Source organism: Trichechus manatus, unplaced genomic scaffold, assembly GCF_000243295.1.
Source record: "Trichechus manatus latirostris isolate Lorelei unplaced genomic scaffold, TriManLat1.0 scaffold00076, whole genome shotgun sequence".
NCBI lineage: Eukaryota > Metazoa > Chordata > Mammalia > Sirenia > Trichechidae > Trichechus > Trichechus manatus.
The window spans coordinates 4684826-4697187 of NW_004444012.1; the positions used below are offsets into that span (position 1 = coordinate 4684826).

Below are 12362 nucleotides of genomic sequence, written 5' to 3' on the forward strand. Positions count from 1 at the left end.
TATTAACCAATGTCATAAAACAATATGTGTACTGTTTAATGAGAAAATATTTGTTTTGTAAACCTTCACCTAAAGTACAATAAAAAATTAAAATTAAAAAAAAAAAAAAAAAACACTGGAGGTAAAATGAAATATATTCCAGGGTCACTCCAGTGTGTGACCTCCACCCTAGGAGGAATTGGTGTAGCGGCATGAGAAAGAGATGGAGACGCATCTTGAGATGACCTCTAATCCACTCCTCTTGCTGTATACATGAGACCCTTAGGAAGACAAAACACCTTTCACCTTCGATGTTTTTGAGACCAGAATATTTCAAACTAGGTGTAAATTCTTCAGTCCTGAAAAACATTAAAGACAAATTCTCTTCATTACCCTTCCTCAAATAATTAGAATGATAATTTAATATCTGCGAAGCATGTGTCAGTTTCCAAAGTACCAATACTGAAACATAAAATGATACTCTCTCAAAAGGAACGTTTTGGAGAAAAATAAGGATTGTCTACGTTTGGCTTGGGAATACCTAAAAAACTGATGCAGAATTTTAACTATAAAATTTTATAGTTTATAATTTTATGTGCAAAAATTGTGTACTTTTGTGATTGGTGAAGGAAAAGACAGGTAGAACCAAGTATCCAAAGAATATATTATATAACTTATACAGATGCCTACAGAAAATAGCATTTGAATGAAAGACACTGGGGAAAGAAAGAGTTGAAATTGGGGGTCATTTGGCTGGACCATTGGCCCACATTCTATAAGGGAAGAAACAGAAAGCACCAGTCAGGAGCACCAGTGTAAACCCTTGTCATGTCAACAAATTGCTAGAGAGGGTGCAGAGTAAAAGGCAGATTTAATCACCGTGGCACTCATTCTCCAAAGTAATTAAGGTTTATAGTAATCAAGGAGTACATTGGAATGTCAGCATTTCCACATCTAACTCAGTTACTACCAAATGTGTAAACCATGACCTAAATTCAACTTTAAAATAACTTACAATCCCATTGTTTAGCTGTGGAGATTTTGTGACCTTTTGGGGCAATATTGCACTCAAAACCTGCTAGATGGATCTTGATCCAAAGGAGGAAAACTGTGGAACAGAACTTCAAATTCTTATTGCAAAGCAGACTTACTGGATACATTGAGACTGGAGGAAACCCCAAATCTATTGCCTGGAAATAACTTTTAAACCTCGAACCAAGCTATCCTGTGAAGTTATCTTTAAACTAAACAGCAGTTTAGCTCAGGAAATAATACTTGCCTTGAACGTTGCACCCTTTTAAAAAATTGCCCATATGAGATCAAAACGACAGCAGTAACTCTAAAGCGCAGATGAGAACTTTAAGGGGCAGAGAATCTAAGTTAACGGTGGTGAAACAATATGGCAGACATAGTGAGAACAGTGACACAGTGAGATGTATGTGTAAAAATTGTTGAATGGGAGTATGTTTGTGTATATTTTCACCAAAAATTTAAAAACAATCAAAACCTGTTTAAATCAAATATGGAAATTTATTAGGCAAAGCACACTGCTATCACAGACTAAAACTTTTTTTTTTACCATAAGTTCAAAAGTCTTTAAGTGTGTTTTCTACATTGTACCCATGAACGACTCAACTAGATAAGAACAGTTGGAAGCTAAAATGTGCTTAGTAAACATATAAAATGTAGTATTAACTGAAAAATGAGGTGAAATGAGACAAAAGCTTACTGTTAACATCAAAACATGTTTTAATGCATAAAAGTTCTTAGGATTTCTAACTTTATGCAAAACGATTTATTTTTTATACTTTCCTGTTGATTGTTTTATCTTGTTTTCAGTTTATCTTAATATATAGAAAAACAGAAAATCAGCACTTCTTAGGTCTTAATGACCCACAAAGAAAGAAGGTAAATATAAAACAGAATCTTGATTTCCAACATTGATTATGTAAACTTTTTTCAAATCAGCTTTATTTACTGCTCTCTCAAAACTTTCTTCACACCTTCTTCGATTTCTGAAATCCAAATGTGGTTGAATTGAGACCTCCTTTGGGGTCCTTCTTATTACTCATTTACCTGTATAGGATAAAGTATTTTCAAATGCAGACCAGTTTCTTTCAAAACTACAGCAGGTAGCTATAATTCGCTCATTCACACGCTCATTCATTTAGCACATGCTGTGTGCTGAGTTAGGAGCCCTGGTAGCGTGGTGGTCAGGCGCTGAGCTGCTAACCAAAAGGTCTGTGGTTTGAACTCACCAGCCGCTCCACAGAGAAGAATGTGGCAGACTGCTTGCATAAAGATTTACAGCCTTGAAAACCCTATGGGGCAGTTCTGCTCTGTCCTACAGGGTCACTATGAGTCAGAATCGACCTAATAGCATTGGGTTTGGTGTGCTAGGTATTTGGGTAAGCACTAAAGGCCAAAAGTAAACGTGATCCCTGACCTCAGTGAGCTTATAGTCTAATAAAAGAAAAAATAATGTAAACAAAGAATTTCACTGTGATACGTACGGTAGCGGTTGGCGTAGGATACCCAGACTTGGAATGCTCAAGCCAGAGTGACTCAGGAAGACGCTTGAGTTTGATTGTCAGAAAAAAAAACAAGAAGAAGAAGAAGTTTCCTAGGTAGTTGGTCAAAAGGCAGACCAAGTTATATGTGACAAAGACAGAGACACATTAAAACACATGATGTGTTTGAAACCAGAAACCAAACTCATTGTCGTCCAGTCAACTCCGACTCCTAGCTACCCTGTAGCTACCCTGTAAGACAGAGTAGAACTGCTCCATAGGGTTTCCTTTCGGTTAGCAGCCATAGCACACTGTAGCTCTTAACCACTGCGCCACCAGGGAATTGCAAATACTTCGGTATTTCTGAAGTATAAATTGTGTGTCAGGAAATAGAGAAGATGAGATTGGAGAAGTAAGAAGAGCCAGATCATGAAGGAAATTTGGAGAAATCACGTAGGCGTTGGGGGGTCTTTAAAATATTCTGATCAGGAGAATAACATGATCATATTTTTATTTTAAAAAGACCATTTGGGCAGCAACATGGAGAACACATTAGAAAGAAAAAGCACTGAGTTAGGGGACTGTTGCAAATTCACTGAAGATACAAGAGGCAGTAGAGTGACGGGGTTAAGAAGACCGTAGACTCTACAGCTTCCCCCGGGTTGAATCCCAGCCTGGGTTGATCCTGGCTCTGCCACTTAGCTGTGAAACCTTTGGCTAGCCCCTTAACTTCTCTGTGCCTCAATTTCCTCATCTCTAAAATGGGGGTAATATAGTATCCACTTCACAGGTACGCTGTCAGAATTAAATGGGCTTGTATGTGTGAAGTAGTCAGAGCAATGCCTAGCACACAGTAATCACTCTATACATGTTAGCAATTATTATTAATTATTAAACAATAATGGCTGGGCGGACGAGGAGAGTTGACAAAGAGGAAGCAGGTTAAAAACAGGAGAATTCAGAAATTATCTTGGTAAGGTTGTAGAGGTGATGTGTTTAAAGCAGTCATGGACGGCTACCTGGATTAAACACCTAAAAATATTCTGTATTCTGCAAAGTTCCTTTTCAGTAACAAGTCCTAACTGTGCAATTTATCTTTTAATCAAATCAAACCCAGCACCCAGAGCTCATCCCTGACCTTTCCACCTTCCCATCAGTGCATGCCGCTGTGTCCCTGCCGCCCTGGTGACTGAGGCCTGGTGATGAGCCAGCATTAGATGCGCCCTCAGTCTCCCAAGGCAGAAGAGAAATCCAGCGGCCAAGCGAGTCAGAAATTCTCCTCTTACCTGTTAGAAGGTTGAGTTCCTAAGGGCAGGAATTTAACTTGATTTTTCCATTGAGAAATTTCCTGTGGTGCTTATCTCTTTTATAAAGTACTGCGTTAAAACACACTGTAGAGAGATTTGCCTAAAAATCTTTATATTGCAAAACAGGTTTGGTTGGTTTCCACAGTATTGCCAGAGAGGAGGGCCATGAGCAGAATATAAACCACCGCCTCAAACATTCCACTTTTCACACCAAAGAAATCTCAAAAGACGTTTTTTTTTTTTTTTTTTTTTTCATTTTTACCAACTTAGATTTAAAAAAGAAAAGAGCTTCTTTAAAGTTTGGTTTTCTGTCCATTTCCCTGAACTTTACCGGGTCTTCGTGAAATTCCTCATCAGGTGCTTGACAGTGGGAACTCTGCAAATGTATTTTTCGATCATTCCATCTAATGGGGAAAATCAAAGTCTTTGTCACACTGCTGTGATGTTTGTGAAGAAGGAATTCTGCAATGAGGGGATCTAACAAAGAAGACCACCTTCTCTGCAGGCTTTTCCTGGCAACATCTGCTTCAGTGTAGACAGTAGCTGGCTGTTGAGTACCTCTCCCAGACCTGCTGGTCTACCCGCAGGCCCTTGGTTATCCTGGTTTCCCCATAGGGGAACAAATGTTAACCAGCCCCACTAAGCATTCTTTCCTTGTTTGGTTAAGACACCAGAGGATTATTGGGTTTGAATATCTCTCTCTAACCCTATTCAGGTGTCTAAATCTCCTTCTGAGTAGGCCAGGATGGTCTGGTTGAGTTAGAACTCCTTCTTTGCCCCGTTTGATGTACCAGATTAATGTGAGCTCCCTGACAGCAAGGGTAGTAAGGGTAATATTTTCACTCAGTCAACAGATAGATATTGAGCACCTATTATGTTCACCCTTCTGGACACCTGGATTGTAACAATGAACAAGACCCCTCCTTAGAGAGCGTATATTATGATGGGAAAGACAAGAAAATAAATGAGTAAATAAATAAATACATTGTTTCAAATCAAGATAAAGTGACCAAAGAAAGTCTTTCTGACCACCTCTGATAAAGTAAATCTTCATAAATGTTTGAGTTGGATCCCTCTTCATGTCAAACTTAGACTATAACTTGGAAAATGGCCTTAAAGAGTACTACTGTTTTGTGCACAGCTCTGTTTAAACTTAAACCAGTTGTCAGCAAGTCAGTTCCGACTCATGGAGACTCCCTGTGTGCCGGAAGAGAACTGTCTGCGCTCCATAGGGTTTTCAATGGCTGGTTTTCCCCAAGTAGATTGCCAGGCCTTTCTTCCAAGGCTCCTCTGGGTGGACTTGAACTTCCAACCTTTCGGTTAGCAGCTGAGCATGTTAACCACCCAGGGACTCCACGGCTCTGTTTAGCCCCTGTGTAATTTGAAGCATTGAAAAGCTTGTCTGCGGGATATCCCTGTGGCTTCTTATTTTTCTGGTGTGTGGCCATTGACCTGAATGCTGTAATGTCTAGCTTCCTGTTACACCCGAAAGCAGCTGAGCACCTGTAGTATCATTATTTCCCATAGCTTTTGTGTGCATAGGTTAGCCAGTAAGCAGAAAGGGTGAATAAGTGGTTGTGTTCCTATTGTCTGCATGCTTCAGGATATATGTGTGTGTGTACATATGACCAGATTATGATCAGTGGCTCTTAATGACCACCCAGCCAGCACATACATGCAATTTAAACATCAGAGATTTCTGATGGATTATTTAAAAAAACTAAAAAGGAAAAAAGATTGCAGTTTCCCAAGCATTTGTAAACGCCGTGATTCACTTTCACCACTAAAATACTTACTGTAAGTTGAACTTTCTTTGTTATCAGCCTGGGGCTAGGACCCTGTAAAAGATAAGTAAATTGTCATTGTTTCCCGTTAAATAATCACTCCATGATAAGTACTCAACTTATAAAGATACGATACTGGCCAAAATCAGCTCATTATATCTTTTTTTTTTTAACTTATTTAACAATTTGTTCAACTTTGGTATGCATTAAAATCTGAATAATCTAATTCTGGCCTCATGGTTATTAAACAGCCATTTCTTTCTAAAAATACACTTAAGCCACTGGAGAGAGAGCTAAGCTCCCAGTGAATCTGTGGGACTTTCAAAACAACTGCTAACCAGTTTGCTTTCTCGTCTACATTGTTATTCTATTATTGATGCAGATTATATGTGTCTATCAGTAATTTTTATGAATGTATCATTTTCACATACCCTCAGTCAATGTAAGTGTTAAATGTAGAATTAATTCGTATCAATTAAATCTATTCATTTTAAAAGGCTACTTCTTAAAAAACTATCAAGTCATAGGACACCGAAATGTGTGCAGACATCCTGTTCATAATTGCGCCATAGTTGGGCAAATCCTCCCCAGATTTTGCGCTCTTAGGATGGATCCTTTAAGTTGATTTTTAGCGTATCTCTTAAGTCTTTGGAACAAATGTATTTAAATCCCTTGTATTCTTGTGCTTGCTACTAGCTAAAGATTAGACTAAAGATTACTGTGTGTGTTTAAATTAAGGGAAATGTAATTTCCCAGTAGGAACTTGGAAGAGTTGCAGTTATACTGTGTGATAATTTGTTGTTGTTTTATAATAGCACTTTCTCTAAAATAATTAAAATCATTTCTTGAGTTTTTCTCCACCATCCCCCACCCAACCCCTCATCAGTCCAGTGAACAGATGGTACTAAAGATTATGGTCTTCACCTATCAAAAGCTTATCTAAAAATCAAGATCATGTATTCTAAAGTGCACATAAATATTTGGGAATTAAAATAAGAGGCATGAGATCTGCTCATCTCACAATCAAGTTCCTGCTAGACTAAACCAAAAAAACCAAACTCAACATTGCCGTTGAGTCAATTCCAACTCATAGTGACCCTATAGGATAGTGTAGAACTGCCCCGTAAGGTTTCCAAGGAGCGGCTGGTAGATTTGAACTGCCAAACTTTTTGGTTAGCAGCCGTAGCACTTAACCACTATGCCACCAGGACTCCACTAGACTACAAGGATCTTTAAATATAGATCCTTAGCCCTCCACTCATTTTATTCTATCACTCAGGTAGTCATTTAGCAAAATTTACTTAGAGCCGAGCATGAGCCAGGCAGTAAATACAGAGATTCCCCAAAATGAAGTTTCTGCTGTCTATGAGCTGAGTCTGATGGAGGAGGATGCAGACCAGTAACCAGTAGTCTTGGCAAGTAAACGAACAATTACAGCGTGAAAAGTTCTGGGGTTAGTAAGTGCTCAGAGTAAGCAGCTTAGAGCTGAGCGATGGATGAGCAGGGAAGCATGTTTCAGGCCAAAGGAATAACATGTGCAGAGCCACATGAGTCTGAAAGTATGGGAGCTTTCAGTAAGAAAAGCCTCATATAATGCCATATACTTTGAACTTTACCTTAGGGGCAGTACAGATAGGTGTTTTTGAGCAGGTAGCTTCATGATTCGATTTAATAATTAGACATGTCTTAAAACCTCAGTGTGGGAGACACATTAGAGGGGTTTAGTTTGTGGGAATTTGTTTCTGTGTTTGTTTGTTGAGTAGAAATGTAGGAAAGAAATCAAGTGCCGTAGTTCCAGTGAGGAATGGAGAAGGAAGAAAAAGGAGTGTAGTGGAAGTGTTTATGAAAAGAAGCCATGTATGTAATATTAAGGACGCGTGTCATCCTGTTCCCTTCTGTTGAGTTTGAATTTGAGTTGTAAACTAGGATGTTTATAATAGTAGTAGTTAAACTCATTTGAACCATTTGCCTATAAAAACCTTTCTTTAGTGTTTAACTTACTTGCGCTAGAAGATGAACCTAGGACTTCCAATTTCTGGTGCCCTGTGTTCTTTCCCTTAATGCTTTATTTATGTCAAATAGAAACAAAGAAATTTTTTAAAAAATATATGTTATCTGCATATATATATATACACACACAGGCGCACATCTAGATATTTATATATGTGTATACATATACGTTTACATACATAATTATATACTTTGTGGGTCAAGGAAAACAGGGCATGGCTAAAAGTTGGAAACATTTTCTTCTAGGAATCTTCATGGGACATATTTTTAAATAACAAAAACATTTGCAAATTATAGGCAGATTCTTAGCAGCTAGTGGATTTTTTTTAAGTGTTTCAACCATGAAGTGAGTTTTCTCATCTCAAACGAGTGGCAATGTTTTGAAAATGTTTGTTATATTATCTCTCTAAATAAAAGCTGATGGTTCCCATAACACGTGTGACAAACATTTTTGGGTGAGAACATAGTCTGCCTTTCCGGTCGTTCTTCAGTAAATTTATTTATAAAGCATATTTGTGTGCAGTTACAAGGGTTCACAAAGAAGCAGGCAGTCGATACAAAGCTTAGTTTGGCTGGAGTTTTCATGCACTTGGACCTCTTTTTTACAAATGAACTTTTCTCGAAAGTTGTGTTTTTCTTCTAGCTTTCATTTCTAAAGATTAAGTGTCTCTACTTCTTTGAAAAGCTTGACGAACTCGATCATTAGAGTTAAGCAGAGGGTTAAGAAAATCAGACTTACAGCTTTTTTACAGTTAGCCAAGACCTCATGTTGATCTGACCTCATTTTATGAGAGAGGAAACTGAGGCCCAATGAGATTAAGCCACTCAAGCATTGAATTATCTATCTTCTGAGAGTTGGGTAAAACATTTAAAAACAGAAGGGAACTGAGATAACATTTATGGTAGCAATTGTTTTAATTTCATAAGTGTTCAGCATTATACAACTGCTATCTCCACCTTGACACAGAGAATTCTTTAAATACCAAAATAGTTTTCTTAGTTATTAAAACAAACAAACCTGTTACCATCGAGTTGATTCCAACTCATAACAACCCTACAGGACAGAGTAGAACTGCCCTATAGGGTTTACAAGGAGCAGCTGGTGGGTTCGAACTGCCTATCTTTTGATTAGCAGCCAAGCTCTTAACCACTGAGCCACCAGGGCTCCTGATAATATTTAATTCTTAGTTATTAGCAGCAGCCAATAATACTGTTAGACCCTAGCTTCAGCCATATGCTAAAACCTAGTGCAAGACCTGAGGATGTTTCATGCTGAGTCTTGTTCCTTTGCTCATATATAATCCTATGCTGTGCATTAAAATCAGCTAATAACTGTGGGAAAAAATTTAACCATTAAGGGGGATAATCTAGAAGTTAATTAGATCAGTAGTTACAACCCGAGGGGCAGGTTAGTCAGGAAGAAAGGGCACAGGTCTGAGAGACCTAGGTTTGATTCCCACTTGGCCCCTTACGGTCAGTGTGACCTTGGGCAAATCACTTAAATTCTCTGATCTTTTTTTCTTCCTCTGTCAAATGAACACAGTTTGTGTTCTTATGAGGAGTGAATGAGATCAGGTAAGTACAGTGCCTTGCACATAATAAACATCTGATAAAAGGTAACTTAAAAAAAAAACTGTTCCAACTCATGGTGACCCAATGTGTGTCAAGAGTAGAACTGTGCTCCATAGGGTTTTTAATGGCTATGATCTTTTGGAAGTAGATCACCAGGCCTTTCTTCTGAGGCTCCTCTGGGTGTATTTGAACCGTGAACCATTCAGTTAATAGCTGAGCACCTAACTGCTTGGCCAACCCGAGGGACTCCAGAAAGAAACTAGGAAGGCTTACTACTGCGTCTAAGTAAGTCAGCGCATGCCTAGTCAAGGAAAACAGGTATTACAGTGAGGTGTTTTCGCAGTCATTCCTGGGTCTTAATTTGTGACTTCGTTACAATGCTCTGCTAGGTCCCTGATTCCCTAGTCCCCCTCTGTTCAGTGTGAGTTTGCCGCGAGTCGGAACACTTCTTGGAGGAGAGAAACCAGAGCATTAATAAAGTATCTCTTTGTCCAGCAACCCAAATGAAGTTTGCCTCCAGAGGCGGCCTTTCTTTCTTTATTATTTATTATTATTATTTTTTCTCTTACAACTAAGGGCCGCCTCCCTGTTTTCAGAGCCGTATAGTGAGTTGGGTTTACTAATTTCACTTTTCCAAGATCTCAGATACTTGGAAAATAAGCTTGGTTTTTGTTTTGTTTTGTTTTAACTTTAGATTTAAACTACGAGAAAACAATTCCAACAGCAATAAACTGGGGTACCTGGCCCATTTGGGATTCTTTCAGAGCACAAGGGCATTGACTGGATCCATCTGATCTCCGATCTGACGATCAGTTTGTAAAAAAACAACAGCAGACTCATAAAGTTTGCAGAAACTGCCGACAGACCCAAATATGTTAAAGGTTGTAATCTCCTGAAAGGAGTTAGTTGGTTTTCCTGTTGCCCCTCGTATCAACTTTAACCTCCAACCTTCTCCAGCATGGATCACTACAAATAAGACGGCTGAGATTTGACAAGAGGATATAGAGTCACTAGGCCATCTCATAGGGATGGCCACATGATTTTCTTCAACCTGAAATGAATGCCTTCAAAGGAGGACTTTTCAATAGGAAATCATAAACACTCACTCATATCGCTTTAGTTTTAATAATTACTGTTTAAAAAAAAAAAAACCCTGAAATATACATATTAAATGATGTTTGACAACTGGAATTTAGTGGTTTTGTTACTGGCTGTCTTTGGCCATTAACTTGGAGTTCTGTTCTTAATTTTGATGTATACGTTTGCAAGCAAGCAGCACGACACTGATGTAAACATGGTATTTGTATACGGCATTATAAATGAATTTTTAGTTTGTGATTAAGACAAATCAGATGACGGAAAACAAGCGATGTGTTGGCGCTGCTCTCCGGACTGAGAAAGCATCCCCTCCACTGAAGTCACCTGCAGTGCCTTTCTCAGGAAGTCGGAGACATGTTCACGTAGCAGTAAAGCTAGCCAGCATTTCCAAAGTTTCAGTCACTTATATAGATTCTCAAATAATTCAGCTGTCTGTGGAACTGATCTCAAATAATTCAGCTATCTATGGAACTGATTCATTCTACCCTAGAGAAATGCTGTCTCATGAAGTCTCTGGCACCATTTAGTCTGAGCTTGGCTAGCTCTACGTTACTAGGGTTTAAATGTGTTAGGGATGAGGAAGCTGTTACATTCATACTTGAACAGTGGTTCTTGTTTTTTAAAAAAAATTTTTTTGAGTAGATCTGTGTATTTTTGTTAGATCCAGCTTAAAACCCATAGCCGCTGAGTTGATTCTGACTCATAGCAACCCTATGGGACAGAGTAGAACTACCCCATAGGGTTTCCAAGGAGCTCCTGGTGGATTCAAACTGCCGACCTTTTGGATAGCAGCTGAGCTCTTAACCGCTGCGCCACCAGGGCTCCAGGTCCAGCTTTGTCGCTCCCAAACGAACCTAGGGAGGTGGCTTATGTATACACGTGATGACACTTTATTGGAATTCTCTCCTACTTAGGTCACCAAGTGACTGAGCAAAGGGAGGGCAGAGCCATGTGTGGGAGTTGGGGGTTTGAAAAGTAAGGGGCATTGGTACGAGAGAGGGAGCATGGCTTCGGTTAGGCCCCAGCTGACATTTTGGTCACTTCAGCAGGAGAGCAGTCTGCCTTCTGAAGAAGCTCTGTGTTGTCACCATGAAAGCACACGTGCAGAACAACTCCCGGACCCAAGCACCTCGGCACTTCACTCCTTCCTGAGCAGGACCCAGAGCTTAGAAAGGATTTATGTGATTTGGACATGGCGGAGAGGATTAAAAACAAAAACGCAAAAAAAACTATATGGGTGTGAACTGCCATCTTAAAATTCTTAGAAAACTGTGGATTTGTGTAAGTTCCTTATGGTAAAAACTGTGGAGACCTTCAGGAACACCCCTTGTTCCTCCCATTCAGCAGTGCAATTTTAGTATATGAATGCAAATGGTAATTGTTGACAACAGCTGTAGTAATCTACTGCATTTCTGCCACACTTCCACGTTCTTTATTGTATTTGAGCCTAGTCATTCCTCGATGAAACTGGAAAGCATTTTAATGGCTAGGAAAGCAGAGGCTCAGAAAGATAAAGGGACTTGTCCAAGATTAATTCATTAGTGTCAGAGCTAGGATTTCTGTGTTTATTTTTCTACAAAACCATTAGTTAGCACTTACTATGTACCAGTCGCAGTGGTTTAAGAGCCACGACTGCTAACCAAAAGGTCGGCAGTTCGAATCCAGCATCCGCTCCATGGAAACTCTATGGGGCAGTTCTCCTCTGTCCTGTAGGGTCGCTATGAGTCGGAATCCATTCTACGGCAACAGGTTTGGGTTTTTTTTTTTTGGTTTACGTACCAGGTATCCGGGGATGAATGTGAGTCCCTTCCCTGGAGACGCTCGCAGTCTGTGGGGTTTGAGGGGTGGGTTTGGGGTGTGGGGCAGCTGCTGTGGTGGGTGGATGTGCAGGGGACAGTGAGAGCAGAGAAGCAGTGGCTTGAATTCAGTGTGCAGGAGACAGAGGCAGATTCTGATCTGGCCGTCCTCGTTCTAAGTAAGGACAGGTAGCTGTTTGGCCAATTCAAAACTCTTTTCCTAGTTTAATTTTCTGAATCACCAGCTCCAAAACTCTTTAAGACTAACCCAGCTATACTCTAAAGGAGGCCCAAGCTTACAACTGA

At 39.5% G+C, this 12362-nt stretch overlaps 1 protein-coding gene across 5 annotated transcripts in view; it reads left to right on the plus strand.

The window, feature by feature from the left end:
* CDIN1 (CDAN1 interacting nuclease 1) overlaps window positions 1–12362 on the plus strand; it is a 288449-nt gene that overhangs the window by 215095 nt on the left and 60992 nt on the right. The window contains exon 11 of one of the 5 annotated variants that reach the window (XM_023735113.1): window positions 1819–1885. The exons of the other annotated variants lie outside the window; for them this stretch is intronic. Coding sequence (XP_023590881.1) covers window positions 1819–1828 — 10 coding nt within the window. The 3' untranslated portion in view covers window positions 1829–1885. Of the gene's footprint in view, window positions 1–1818; window positions 1886–12362 lie in introns of those variants that run through there. 5 annotated transcript variants of the gene reach the window in all.